This window comes from Plectropomus leopardus, chromosome 1 (assembly GCF_026936395.1).
Source record: "Plectropomus leopardus strain MGB_pleo_1.0 chromosome 1, ASM2693639v1, whole genome shotgun sequence".
Lineage (NCBI taxonomy): Eukaryota > Metazoa > Chordata > Actinopteri > Perciformes > Serranidae > Plectropomus > Plectropomus leopardus.
The window spans coordinates 27,311,980-27,327,734 of NC_142176.1; the positions used below are offsets into that span (position 1 = coordinate 27,311,980).

At 40.6% G+C, this 15,755-nt stretch overlaps 1 protein-coding gene across 1 annotated transcript in view; it reads left to right on the plus strand.

Annotated features, from left to right (window-relative positions):
- The first annotated feature begins 2,569 nt into the window (after positions 1–2,569).
- The window catches only part of LOC121957973 (frizzled-3-like), a 72,942-nt gene continuing 59,756 nt past the window's right edge, over positions 2,570–15,755 (plus strand). The window contains 2 exon segments of the mRNA XM_042506845.2: positions 2,570–2,642; positions 2,644–2,994. Of these exon segments, the coding sequence (XP_042362779.2) occupies positions 2,589–2,642; positions 2,644–2,994 (405 nt within the window). The 5' untranslated portion in view covers positions 2,570–2,588.

Genomic DNA, 15,755 nt, shown 5'->3' on the forward strand with positions numbered 1-15,755 from the left:
CCCATTGTTGCCACAGGAAGACTGCTGTCCCTTGTTGCACCGAGCCCCTGAGGGAGGGAGTCTGTCTAATGCCACAGATACGGTCATGTCTTTAATGGGGTCCCAGGTTGAATCCCATTTAATCCCAAAATGGCCATCATATGACCTTGAGAATGATGCTGAATCCCTGGTATCTCGGTAGCCTTTAAATTCCCAGGCACCATGGGTGGATTATGAGTGTGCGGGCTCCTGGTAACAGATATATAAAGCGGGGGCATAGGGGCAAGGCACATTGATTTTGTTGTGTTTTTGTGTTTCCTCTTGTTATGCATCCTTTTGTGGTTGTTATGTGTATCTTTTAGGTTATTTTTTGTCTTTTTTCAGTCGCTACTTGTTAATTTTGAATGACATTATGAAGGTGAAGGCCAGAGCCCACCATGTATATTGAAAAAGGCAAGATACATCATGAAAGGTGACCAGGTTCTCCCCCTTCATTCGTGCCATTAATCTTTATAAAGGTAAGACGTAGGAAGTTTCACGGTGCCACTGCGTGACTGAGGGATGCATGTCACTTATCCACTGTTTTACGATACATCTATCCAGGGGTAGAAGTTTGTTTTATAGTCTGAAGCCAAATTTACTCAGAGACGGTGTTTTAGATGGCAAGCTCAGCATTAAGAGGCCTGGATCTTTGATTATTTTCAGTGAAAACAATTTGCTTAATTCCTGTGCAATATTGCTCCAGAATTTTGAGATCTTGGCTCATTCCCAAAAATTGTGAATGTATGCCTCCGTTTCCTCTTACATTTAATATAAAAAGGAGAGATCTAGTTATACGTTTTATTAAGAATAAAAAGGTGTTTTGTAAAGAATTGTGTTTTTAAGTTTCAGTGGCCACAGCAGCATGCAACGTCCAGTGGGGCCAATTTTGCCCTGTTGCGCGGTCACGATGAATCCGCGGGCACGATGTGTGTTCACTGCACGCTGCAGGCGACCAGCTGCAAACAGAGGAGCAGCGGAGTGCTGCAGTGAGAGGAGCCGGTGGAGCCAAGGAGGAGTGCCCGAACCACTCGCTATTCTCCACGCAAGGTAAAACATTTCTAATCGTATCCTTACACAGAAACTATGTGATTTATTTGATTGATTCTTGTCGGAGAGAGACTGCAGTTGCTTTAACGGAGTCGTGCACAAATAGCGCGCCGCTGGGCTGAGGACGCTGCGGTGACACACACACACACAGCTCACAAGATTGATATGCTCCCGCGTGCGTGTCAGCGTGTGTGATTCTTGCCTCAAGATGCCCCACTGAAGCCCACATACGTAAAGGTTTCTGCTATGTAAAACTAGCCAGGGTTTCTTCAACAGAGTGCTAACGTAAAAGGCTGCGTCCTGTAACGTTTACCGTACGTTAAAACGGTGTTCAGTGCAACTGATCAATTCAGTGTAAACGCTAGCTAGCTGTCAGCGTTGTTTGGATTTCACGCAAGTTAGCTCGTGCGTCGCTTAAGAGCAATTAGGTGTACATTTAAACATTTTTTTAAAGGACACCCATATTTGCTCTGCGCGTCCAATATCACATTGACCAAGCTTATTATTATTATTATTATTATTATTATTATTATTGTTATTATTATTATTATTATTATTTCTAAGTTTACCTTGTAATGTTGGATAACCATAAAGACACCGAGTGACAGTGTGAAACCTCGCAGGGGGACGCTACTGTTGCCCGGCCAACCTCACACAAACATGAGAGTGGGGGAGTGTCTGATCATCCGCAGGTGTAACGTTCACATCAACAGCTTGAAACTGGCACTGGTCACCGTGGTTTGCTTTCGACATGTTTTTTTTTACTGCAGCATGAACTATGTATGACCCTGCCGACGAAGATTATTTGACATTGAAGAGTCTCAGTCTGTCCCTAATGGGCTGCTGCAGATTTAATCAGATATTTTAATCCTGACTTGTATAGAGACAAGGGTGTGGCTGATCAGAGACAATACTATAGATACAGCACAACTTTGCAAGCCCACTCTGCTTGTTTGACCATCAGACCTTTCTTCTTTGTGTGTTTAAACCTGCAGGACCTGCTCCATGGATCCTCTCCAGTGTGGGAACTAGATGTAAAATACAGGATCTGTGTTTTCCAGAAGATTCTGGGAAATCAGTTGGAGGATAATGACAGGTTGTGGACTCATCATCAAATGTGTCTTTGAAACATCGCTGGAAATGGAGTGAGAGGTGACAAAAACAGAGTGGAAGAATACAGCAGCAAGGAGGAGCCCTCCAGCAGACGTCTGATGGTGGATCTATTATCTTGGCTACATGCTTTCATTTTTCAGGATGGAACAAGGGGGATCTTACTTTGACCAGGGGATTACTAGGGATTGGAGAGAAACCGTATAATGGTTTTTTTTTGTGAGGCATTGCAAGAAAAGCAGATACTACAATGGCTGGTGGACGTTTAGACTGACACAAAGAGCAGCTTCATTCATGGCCCGCAGATGAATTGGGACTCCATCACATGTGCAGCTCAGAGTGGACCCGCCTTGTGGATTTCTTACTTCTGCCTCCACTACTGACAGTAAAAATGGACTCAGTCCCTTCTAATGTTAAGACGCTTTAAAAACACTTCCTGCATGTCTTCAGGGCTATCTAGTGGGTGTCTGCGTGATGAAAGTCATCAGTATAAGTCCCTGTGGAGAGATGTCCAACATTAAGATGCATGCACCTGTTGGAAGAGGATGTATGAAAGACTGGTTTTCAAAAACCACTGCATTGTACTACAGACAAGTTCCTGTGGGTTTTTCGTTCCACCTCATCCCCGTCTTCCTCCTCCTCATCTCCCTGTTTACTCCTGCCCTGTCCATTCATATGGAGTCCATAGAGAGCCACAGCGAGTTCAGCTGTGAGCCCATCAGACTGAGAATGTGCCAGGATCTGCCTTACAACACCACCTTCATGCCCAATCTACTGAATCACTACGACCAGCAAACGGCTGCACTAGCCATGGAGGTAAGTTAATTTGTGCATGTCAGTTGGGGATGCATGCTTTTTAATTTATTTTTTATTTAAAAAAAAGAAATTTTTTTTAGGGACAGTTCATATTAATTGGGATGAACAAAATATGAACAATACCTCAACTTAGGGCTGATGTTTTGCGCATGCTCACTTTGTCATTAAAAGAAATATAAGTTTGTGGTATCTGCAGATAATCAGCATGATGGCCAATTCTGATATTTCATTTTAAAGCCAATATCTGCCAATTCTCATGACGTATCAATATTATCGAGCATCCCTAATGTTAATAAACATCACTGTAAATATGTCAGAATTAGCCAGGGGGATACTTCTTCATCTGTAGTCCTTGGGCAGGTGTACATTTGTCAGCCTAAAATTAAGAAACAGTTTTAAGGGCAAAAAGACTTCACATGCAGTGCAAAAGGCTATGAGGGTTTATACATGATTTATATCACAGCAAAAGACGTTGTACACTCAATATTCTAACCTAAATTCATTCACCTGAGGAAAATGTGTGATCTTATATACTTGGCAGTCATGTAGTGTGAGCTTTTTTTTTTAGATAGGATTTTTTTGGGCGTTTTGCCTTTATTTTATGGGACAGCTTCAGCAACAAAAGGGGGAGAAAGAGGGGATGATGTGCTGCATAGGGTCAAGGTGTAAATCAGACCTGCAGCTGCTGCGGCAATGACACAGCCTCTGTTCATGGGGCGACCACTCTACCAGCTGAGCTACTGGGCACCCCATTTGAGCTTTTTTTTAATAACCATAGTTAGCTAATATACTGAGATTTTTTACGTCTTCTGCAAACATAAAACATAACCAAATCACCTTAATGTTTTTGCGTACAGAGATGGTTTGCACAGAAACATTGAAGAAGCCCTGTTCTACACTGAGAGAAACAGGTAGCTTTGATAAAACATTGCCCCGAAATGCATTATCTGTAGGCCATAGTCGACAAATTGGATACATGGAGCAACACTTGGAGTGGAGCGGCCTTCACACAGGCGTGGAATATCAAAGAGTTAACAGGAGCAACAAAACAGTTGAGATTAGGTGATAGTCTCTCGACGCTCCTCATGTTACAGCTCCAGCCTCACGCTACATGTCACCGCTCCAAGTACGACTGTGTATGTGCTCACTCAGGCACTCGTGACCTTTCATGTATGTGATCAGTAGCTGGCAGACGCAAGCGGCAATCTAATGGCAGTAGCAGGAGAAAATTTACATCAGAGAGGAATTAGGTGGTTATGTGAGTGATACTTTCAGGTAGTTTGTTTTTAAGGACATTAGTTTTGAGCAATAAGGGGGAAAGGGTGCTGTGTTACACACTATCTGAGTGCAGTACTAGACACACACCATCCATCTATATCATGTTACCTCTCTTTCCTACTCTTTTGTTGCTCTCCAGAGAGGGAGATAGAGCGCAGAGCAAGGTGTTGCTCAGTGACTGTAATTACCTGTTTGCAGCCGGTATTTATTAGTAACAAAGGCTGTGTATAGCACTATGTTTGCGAATTGAACGTGTTTGGACTACCTGGTAATTTCCAAATGATAAAAGATAATATATTCCAAACAAACAATAAACTTCATTTTTGCAGACAAGGCCCATCCTGTTTTAGTGGGAAAGTCAGGTTGGGATGTTTTAATTTCCAGACTGTCACATTTTATGTGTCTTCATCTTTTCAGATGTCTGTCACGCCCACTATACATGCCGATTGGCATAGTTTCAACCGTCCTTTTGGCTAATATGTATAAACTGTGGTTTACACTTTGAAGAACAGGGAAGGATAGCAAATACAGTGAGTTGAATTAAATCCGCCTCCAGCTGTTCATAGTTGGCATATTATATTACCCCTGTTGAAAAGCAGATGAATTTGGACAAGGCTAATGTTGGCTTAGCAATGCTGTGTGTTTAATCTTGAGGGATTTTTATTTTTGGTGAATGTTGAGTTAATATTTTCCCATGTCAAAACCAGATGAATGTCAGCCAAAAGATCAAGCCAAAAGACTCTCTAAATATTTAATCACAGAAAGGGATTCCTAACATTTTCTCATGTCAAAATATGCAGTTCAGGAGACTGTCAGGATCACTGCTGTCTGGCGCTCCTTTGTTCCCGTAGAGGATTTAAGAAAAACAGCTTTATTTCCGATTGACAGCCGTGCATTTTGAATTTGCTTTGTGTGTGTTTTGAATGGGCGATGACAGTCATTGAGTCTCAGGATTCACTCGGCACATTAAAGACCATGCAAATGTTCAAATCAAGTCGATTCCCCAGTGTCATGTCAAAACACGCTGTGTCAGGGATTGTAAAAAGCATCTGTTGTTGAACTTGATTTGACCCAGATGAAGAGGGAGCCAAGTAACTGACACCCTCAGTCCCTCCTGTCATGGAAGAGACAGCTTTCTGAAGATGGTGGAGTAGCAACATGAGCCTTGTTAGGTTTCCTGCTCTGGTCTGCTTTGACCAGTCATGGTAGTCCTGGTGGGAACCCTGGAGGAAATTCAATAATATCTCTCATGGGACAGTGGCTGCATAATGACAACTTGTGTGCATGTTGACAGATCTGTGCATGTAATGTATGTGCATGGGCTTATGTGAAGGTATGAGACTGTGCAATTGAAGCTGTAACTCTACTTTAAATAATAGTTTTAAAACAAGGGTACCTTTTGTGTGGATTCCACTTTTTTTCCGCCCATTACTTAAGTGAATAGAATTAGATTTTCGATTTATTTATTTATTTTTTTGACAACAGTAGTTCCAAGGCTGGGGTTGAACCGGGATGTTGCTGCATACTCGCTACCATCCGTGACTGTGTGATAATGTTACTGTGGCTGAAGGTAGTGTCGCCACTTTCTGTATCTGTCATTTTCAATGAAAAGCCCACAAGTTTAAAAAAGGTGTTTCTGTTACTCGCACATTGTGCTCCCAAATTATTTTCTAGTTCGAACCTATCAATTTTAGGCGCAATGGCTCGTGAATTTCTTGCACTGTAGAGCCCTAACCAAGGTATGCCTGACTTTTGTTTTCTTTCGACAGAAAGCCAATATACATTTTGAATATACATATGACAGGTATTGTCAATAGGAAATTATTTTAAGTTGGCATGTTGCACTAAAATCCGATTCACAGAAAATGTGTAACTTAAGTGATTTCAGATGGATGGCAGAGTAATTTTGCTGATTCCCATGTGTCCATATATCTTACTGCTCTGGCAGTTTTTTCTTTTCCAGAAAACTGCGACTGGGCTGATGAAATTGTTGTGCCTTTTATTATAACAGTATCAATTGTACTCCTGCAAAATATGAGTTATGGTCCAGCTGGACTAACATCTGGATGTTCTTTGTCAGCAAATTCAGCCTGAAGGCCCTGACACACCAATCTGACATCAAAGAACTAGTGTCACCTGTGTCTTGGTTTTAAAGTTGTACCTTAACAAAGAGTACAGCCAGTCGCCAACTAGCACATACATTCTGCGCCTGCGTGACAAGAAATAACTCCATACCAGCAAGCTGCTATAATTTTGTTTTGTCATTTAAAATGGGAAATGGTAAGACAGAAAAGACGGATTCAAGATGCAAGTCAGCTGGTGAGCAGATTACCAACTTTTTTCTTATTTCTGTATTTCAACATGTAAGTACAAGATTGCACAATGCAAAATATGAGATACTGTGAAGGAGGATTGTCAAAAACCCTCCAGGGGCTTGAAAAGGGGCACTACCCAGGCAATGATACATGAAATATAACATTTATAATAATCCATTTTCAACCCAATATTGAAAGAACAAATGATATTTAGCAAACAAAAACACAAACAATTATGAACCATTGCTGCTAAAGAGTTCACTGGCTCAAAACATAATTGTACCTGACAATGCCTTTTCAACATTTGTTTGTCTGCCCTCCTTACTTCTTATTCCCCCCTGTTCACTGAGTTATACTGTCAATCAGAGTGATTTCACTCATTGATGAGCTCTGCTGACTAATCAAAATGCTAAATCTGGCTGAATCGAGGGCCACACCATCAATACTAGGGTGACAGACGCTCACCAACAGCCCAACATTGACCAATGGCTGACCGCTGGATTGGTGTGTCAGTAAGGATTAGTATTGCACTATATGCAAAAAAAAATCATATTGGGATTTTTTGACAGATATTGAGATATGAGTGGGAACGGTAATTTTTGCATTTCATTTTCATGTTCACCTGTATCAAAAAATTGCAGCTCTTGCAAATTGGATATTGTACTTGAGCATAATGCAATTTCAAGAATATTTTGATGAATTCTGCAGACACATATGATTAGCATGCCAATATTAAAGCTTGTGCTTGTGTGTGTGTGTGTGTGTGTGTGTGTGTGTGTGTGTGTTTGGGAGTTTTACTTGTAAAAAATGTGAAATAAACAACTGCTGTTAAATCAGTGTGACATATTTCAGATGCCTTAATGAAACTGGAGCCATTGTCAGCAGCTGTTGTAGTCACTTTTTGGGTCATATCACATGATGAATGTTTGCTCTGCCTCAGTGACAAAGCTTCGTTTCTTGGCTTTCTTTCAGATGCTAGTGAGCTATCATGTTACGTCATTATTGTTTTTAGTTGTTTTCAAATCATGGTTTGAGACATAAACAAGCCCTGGATATAAAGCCGCTTTTAAACTCCACTTTATTTAGAAAAGTAAGATGTGCCTCCCCAGTGAGTCCTCAGTTTTAGCTGACTTTGCAAATAGTGCCTTTTCGCCATCTTCCTTTTAAATGTCAAGCTAAGCCAAAAATGGATTATCCCCAAGTGTGTGCACGATTAACATACTAGGCCTTATTTGAGTGACATGCTCAAGGTACAGAGCAGTGTTTTTTGTGTGTGTAATTGCTGAGCTGAGCTAAGGGTTAATTGTACACTAGTACTTTGTGTGTGTGTGTGTGTGTGTGTGCGAATGTGTGTTTGAGTGACAGGGGAGGTTTATAGTGCCAGCTGTCTTCTCTCACTACTGCTAACTAGCTGCTAATCTCGCTCTCAGTCCTACAATGAAGACATTGACTCCCACAGACCAACCGCTTCCCCATCTGCCACAATAGTCAATTAAACCTGAGGGAAGAGGGTGAGTGAGACTGAAACATGAGAGGGGAAAGTGGAAGAGGAGGGAGATGAAATTAAAATAGGAGGTTGTATGACGGGTGAAATGATTTCTTTGGCAGTATAAGTGTGTGTTCATGTGCATGCGGGTGCTAGTGTGCAAGTCTGCTTGCATGCTTTTGTGCTTGCATGTCACGTAGGAATATGCCCCATACTGTCCATCTGCCACTGCATGTTATGGTTCCCAGAGGATGTGCTGTAGGTTGTGACATTTTTTTTTTTTTAGCTTTCTGCACATTAGACACAGAGATTTAGACATATGACATCATTGGGATTGTGTTTCTGCACTAAGAGACAGGAACTGCCTGCATGCCTTGAACCTAATGCTGAGTTCTTTTAAAAAATGAAGATGATTTTCCAGAGCATTTTGCCCCCTAAAAAGACATATTCAAAGTTTATATTAGAATAGCATATGGCAGATGCTTCCTAACACACTGTATGTCATTTCACGTTGAAGATGCCTCTTAATGTATAATTGGTTAGTGATGCAATTTAATTTAAAAAATGACAGTGTATAGAGACTCTGTTACAGTTACAAAGGCAGAAAAGAGGGGGTTTTTCAATTGATGCACTGTGCTTTCAAATAAATCTCAAGGCTGTTTACAAAGAACAGATCAGCATGCCCATTATTGTTCTTTGTTAAATATATAAATAAAAAGGCATGCATCATGCTAGACTTGCTGTCCCTGAGGCCTCTGGGGCCCAGATGTCTGCTTGGCCAGGGAGTTTCCCCTTGAGTTAATGAGTAGATATGTGACTTTTCTGCACTGGAGTTTTATTTTGGTGTAATTGAGGTGAGATACAGGGTGTTCTCAGCCACTAACAATCTGCTATATCCAAACTATTTTCCTGACTGAAGGAGGATTAATTCATTTCATGCAGTAATTCACATATATATGGCAAAAATAATGGAATCTGAGAATGACTTGGTTTTGTGTTCTTGCAAATCTGTCAGATCCACACATTTCTTATTTTTTATTGTTTAAAATCATTCCCCTTTACTTAAATACAGGGTTCACACAGTCATGGGTAACCTGGAAAATTCATGGAATTTCACAATCAGATTTCCCAGGCCTGAAATATCATGGAGTTTAAAAATCATTCAAAACTTTGGAAAAGTGATGTAATTTTGTTTTTTTTTGTAATACAATTGTTATGGAAAACGGCAAACTTATTTTCTGAAGTTACTGCCATGTCATAGCTGTAATATGCATTGATGTAAGACAACGTTTTGTTTACCATTATATATATTTCTTCAATTTCTCCCCGCGTTCGATCTTTCCCTCCATGTATGCCAATGAGCTGAAATTATGTTTAAATAGAGTTTAAATCTGATATGCTTGAAAAACGCAGAGCAAAGTAGGATAACAAAATATACAATTCTATTGTGGGTCCTTGATAAATCATGGAAAAGTTATGACATTTTATCCATGAAAATGCCTGTGAACCCTGGAAACATTTTCTCTTAAAATTCTTAAAAATGGTAATACCCCATTAAAAAAAATAGCTTAAAAGGTTGTCAGAGAGCTGTTGATTAAACACTGTGGTAATTAACGAGACCGTGGTTTGCAGTCGTTTAAAAAAAGCACAGAAAAAGGGTATTCTGTGCTGACAATATACCTTATTCAGTTTGCTCGGACAATTCCAGCACAATCTTTTGTCATTTGGATCCTGGAGTGAAAGAGATTAGAGAGCCCCTGGTCTAACGGTCAGTTTGAGAAAGGCTCATTTGGGCTACAATAGAGCACACTGTTTATAGAGCAAATAGACAGCAAACCTAGCCCTGAATGAACGAATCTACAGCTGTCAGTCACTGTGTTTACAGGCCCACTGCAAGAGTGAAATCAAGTTTTGGTGAGAAATGTATTAGTTCATTTGCATGCACTGCTATAACCTGATTACTATAAATCACACCTTCGCATGCAGCTTATGAGAAAGCACATTTCTCTCCTAATGTTTCCAATTTTGTTATTTAAAGTAATGCTGACATTTGAGATTGTTAATGATACACGCTGCAGCCCATGAGTTTTTTTTCTGTCTTTATTTATTGCAGCGTTCAGACAGACAGCACAGTGAGAGATAGGCTCTATGATAACAGGTAGCACCGATTTTTTCGTAGTGTTTGTCTGTTCAGCTACAGAAACCAGTAAATATATACTTATTTAATGTTAGTGTTACCTTTTAATTAACAAGCATGTTATTATGTTTTCTGTACTTCTATCACCCTCCTGTCACAAAAGCTCAGGCCAAGAATTTAAACATGGCCAAGACACAAGTCTTAACCGACAGAGAGCTATATTCACTGTGTTTCTCTTACTTCGAGTAATGCGTCAGAGGTTGTTCTTTACATGCATCTAAGTAATCAAGTTATAATAAAGCTGGCACTAACCTGAGTAAGTGCATGCAAACACAGTCAGGCATTCTGCCTTAATTCAGCAGGGCTCTGGTTACGTGCACAAGTAGCCATCTGACAGTAATGTGATGCTAATATGGTTCATTGGAACAATATGATACCCTGTCAAGATTATGAAAAGTTAGAAGCAGTTTTTCTAGTAATTTTCACTAATAGTTTTGGGTGAGGAAAAAAAATTCTAAACTCCTTTTTAAAAAGGTCTAACAACAGCATCAGGTGTCATTAGATTTCAGGGAGTTTGACACTGAAACACAAGGTGGTTTGCCCACGGTCATGTAGGCCTCTTAAAATAATACATGAATATAACAGTGTTTTTTTCTCCTTATATTTGGTTATGGTATAATTAAGGCACATTACTGCAGTCATGTGACCTGTTGTGGGCTCCGAGTCAAAGTTAAAAAAACTACAATGCAGTGGCATATGATGAACTGACAGGCAGGCAGTTACACACTTAATCACTGTGAAAGGCTCTTAAGGGCTTTTCTTATCCCACAAGACCACCCTTGTTTTATAACTCCACCTACTCCAGACAGAAGGGTTGATGGAAGTAGATTTATTTTTTTTTAATTTACAATTAGAAATAAACTTGCCAGCCGAGGCATCAAAATACCTATTTTAAGTGCTTGTTTTTCTTTATGGGAAGATTTGAGCTCATTTGTTAAGTTTATTATATTGAGAGAATAATGTTATTAATTTGAACTTTGATTAAAAAGAGAAGACTTTGCTAGTATTTATGAGATGCAGAAGTAGGAAGAATAATCTGCAGGAGTCACAAGAACGACAGGAGGGAGTAAGTGACAAAGAATAAAAAGGGGCAGTTGAACAGAAACTGAATGTCAGAGACTAAGCCCAGAGAAATACTGACAGAGTGACAGGTCGTGTAAAGTCTTTAGACCCTACTGTCTCCGGTGTTTGTGTTTCTCTCAGTATGAGGTCCTGTCCTTCAAAATAAAACTGCTCTGTTCAAGTAGGGCCACCCTGGGGCCACCAGGTCCCCACAACAGAGAGAGTTAGTGTGTGCCAAATTTGCAGAGTTCAAGGCTCATTGTCCTTAAGCGTGGTCTGTTGTGTTTTTTTCTTTGTGGGTGTGTGAATACGAAAGAGAGAATGAGGTTTTGTAGAAGTGTGTTTTTGTGAGCGTGCGATGGCTCGGTTGTGTTTGCGCTGTGGTTTACATGTATGTGTTTGTGTGTGTGTTTGGTGCATGTGAAGAGGCTGATTACCCTATTCACTCCGGCAGAGACAGACAGGTCCTCATTCAGTTTAAAAGTTCCCGTTTGTTTCAGTCGAACTCTTGATTATCCTGCTTATTCCGAAAGAATCTATTGAAGCTGCTGGCCCAAATGAAGCAATCATTTATTTATACACAGAACAGAGGCACTGCCTGGTGCTTGTTTTTGGCAGAAAGTTCCCATCAGCATAGCTGCCACTGCTGCTTATCCACTCTTACAATGCCAAGCAAAGAGAGATTTTAAGAACAATTGGAGAGATTTTGCATTGCTCAAATACTGTTCTTTAGCCCACTGAAATTATAATACCACAGGTTTCCACAAACATTTGAAGCAGTGGTGTATGCTGCTTGAATTCCCCAACCCAAGAACATCCCTCTTAGTAAAACGTATATGTTTTCTTTTGCAAAGCAGAAAAAAGAGGTGAAAAAGCAATCATTAGCTGAAAGGATACTGAAAACTGTCCAAACTCACGCCCATCCCTAATATGGACATGAAAGCTGTATTTTTATTTAACCTTTGTTTAACCAGGTTGGTCCCATTGAGATTAAGAATCTCTTTTTCAAGGGAGACCTGGCCAAGACAGTCAGCAGTAAAAAAAAACACAAAATTGCAGGCAGAGACACAAAGGGAGACAAAATACAATTCACAAGCACTAAATTAAGCATTAAAAGAGAACTCAGTCAAAAGGGAATTCTCCGGGGGACATTTGTACAACCAGGCAGACTAAGGACAATGACATTATATAGAATCTGCTTCTAAAAGTTACAAAGTAAACTTATTGTCATTTTTCTTAAACTACGTTTAAGAAGAAATTAAATTTAAAGGTGATCCTGAATCCTGCTACATCTTTTGGCGTCGAAGGAGGAGTTTATGAGTCTCACAGCCTGGGGTAAGAAGCTGCTCTGTAGTCTGGTGTTTTGGCAGCGGATACTTCTGTATCTTTTCTCAGATGGCAGCAGGGTGAACAGACTGGCTGGGGTGGCTGCTGTCTTTAAGTGTCCTTTAGGCTCTGTGCAGACACCTTACTTTACTGAGGTCACTGATGCTCTGCAGATGGGAACCAGTGACGGGTAGTTTTAATCACCCACTGTTAGAGCCTTCCTGTCCTGGGCCGTGCATGAACCATGCCAGTTTGTGATGTTTCCAGTCAGTATGCTTTCTATTGCTCCTCTGGAGAAGTTAATAGGGATCTTGCTCTAAAATTTAGCCTTTGTAAGTTTCTGTAGAAAGTAGAGCTTTTTCTGTGCTTTTTTAACCTGGGTGGTGATGTGTGATGACCAAGATACATTCTCAGTGATGGTAACTCCAAGGAACCTACAGCTGTTCACCTGCTCCACCTCAGCTCCACTGATGTAGACAGGGGTGTGTGTCTTTGTCTCCGTCTTTGTAAACTCAACAATCAGCTCCTTGGTTTTACTGACGTTGAGCAGTAGGTTGTTCTCTGCACCGCTCTGCAAGGTTTGTTGATTCCTCCTGGTATAAACTCTCATCATTGTTTGTAATAAGACCAGTAATGGTGGTGTCGTCCGAGAGTTTTCCTGATGTCTGGGAGTGCAGTCATGGGTGCACAGTGTGAACAGGAGGGGGCTGAGCACACAGCCCCGCGGGGATCCTGTGTTGAGCACTAATGAAGAGGAGGTGAGACTGCCAATCCTAACTCTCTGGGGTCTGCAGGAAGTCCAGTATCCAGCTGCAGAGTGTTGTACTGAAGCCCAGAGTGTTAAGTTTTCCAATCAGCTTCATGGGAGAGATTGTGATGAATGTTGAGCTGAAGTCAACAAACAGCATCCTGATGTAGCTGTTCTTATTCTCCAAGTGAGTGAGGAGCAGTAGATATGGCGTCCTCTGTGGATCTGTTGGTTCTGAAAGCATACTGGTGAGGGTCCAGGCTGGCAGGGATGTTGTCTCTAATGTGCTGGAGAACCAGTTTCTCAAAACACTTCATCAGGATGGGGGTAAGAGCCACAGGGCAGTAGTCATTAAGACTAGACACAGCAGACTTTTTGGGTACAGGAACAATGACGGCTCACTTGAGGCTGGAAGGAACAGTCTCTTGTGAGAGTGAGATGTTAAAAATGTCAGTTATAACATAACAAGCTTATCAGCACAAGTTTTTAGTACACGTGCTGTAATGTCTGGGCCTGTAGCCTTGTTTATATTCACTGTTAGGAGGAGTTTTCTCATATCTGCTGTGGTCACTGAGAGTGGCTGGTCCTCTGGAAGCAGAGTAGACTTCTAACTCCTTCATTTTAGACATTTAGCAAAACCATCTCCTTGATTTTCAAGTCATTTTGCAACAAATTCTAGGCTAAAGGTGCAGAATACCCAAAAGCCCTTTTCCCAATTTCTGTCCGAACATTTGGAAGCAAGAGCAGGTCCTGAGAATGCAGTAAGTACTGTCCGGTACTTTTCTGCATGATGAAAACACAAAGATAGCGCGGGAGTGTTTTTGCAACAAATGCTGTCTTCCAGATGTATTGCTTTAATTATTGTTACTATGTTATTTTATGTAAATTGCTTATTCTAATAACCAAATCAACTAATGATATCCACAGTAAAGTATAACATATAGTTTGTTGAGCACTTTGTTCTGCATTAACTGCCCATTTATGCACCTATTCAGCCATTGTAATTCTGTTTCATCCAACCTCCACCCCATCCTGCTATCAGTAATGTATCGATGACAGTAGAGGTCTTTCTTTCTCCCTGCTTTTGATTATATTGATGTGGTCCATCTGTTTTTCACTCCCTCCAGTTCTTCCAGATGTTGGTATGAAGTCTAACGTAACATACTGTATATCTGCGCAATGTATAGTATTGACTGTGTGTTGTATTGGTGGGAGCCCTGTGGTATTGAGCTCTAATAAAACACACAAATATAGGTTATCCATGACTTATAGTCTTAATCTGAACCCATTACCCAGCCTGGGAACTGTGTCTGTGTGTGTATGTCTGGTGAGAGATGTTTAACCCTCACTGTTAAGCCCAACTTAACACCAACGTACACACAAACACACATCATTGATCCCCTTCTCACGCAAAGCCACTGAACACGAGGCAGCTCTAACATTTTCAGCATACTGCAGGGCAGGACCAGTGTCAGCATAAAGAGCTCTGGTGCTACTAATTGTGCACTTATCAAGACGCATGCAACTCTCTCCCAAAATAGCTCACTTGTAAATGCATACACTCACATGGGGTTTTAAACCATTCACATCAGTACCGCAGAGAGTAGTCGTACTGCATTGCAGACATGTTTCGTTTTAATTGTAGAACATAATTTTACTTATATTGCTGTCTCTGACAATACCTGTCACCCTGTATTGCCTGCTAGTAATTTCATTTTTGTTTATGTGCACGTTTTTAAAGATTTGTCCATAGTTTGGTAAAATAGAAGAATATGTTCACAGGTTACTGGGCTGTTCCACATGTGGTGCATTTCTGCTGCTTGTATACATCCATTTCCTATCAAGTCCTCCCAACATTGCCCAACCTGAGCATCCAACTCACTCTGTGACTGTGATGCTGTCTTGATTTTTGTCATTAGTAACTTAGATGTGTGGTTTAGTTGCACTCAGAGAAAGTGCATTCACCAGGAAGTTTCATCGTATGAATGAATTTGTCCAAGGTGTTTTTCAAATTAAATATGAACCTTTATTTTTAAAAGAATGTGTTGATAAAGTATTATATTTTATAGTTTCAAATGTAATGGTTTCTTCAAAACCATCAGTTTGCAATACTAATTCCTGATTCCTCAAATACCAGAAATAGCAGGTTTTAATCTGAATGTAACAGAGCGTATATGTAAGTGGTTAGCAGATGGATATGCACAGGCGCCTTGGAAAGTGTGAGGACATGTGTGGGTGCTATCTCTGATTTAGCTCCATTGTCACACTCTTGGCTCCCTATCTACATCTCTATCGTTTCATTTGACCCTCTCTCCTGTGCCTCTAAGTTTCTTCACTCTCACTTTCACA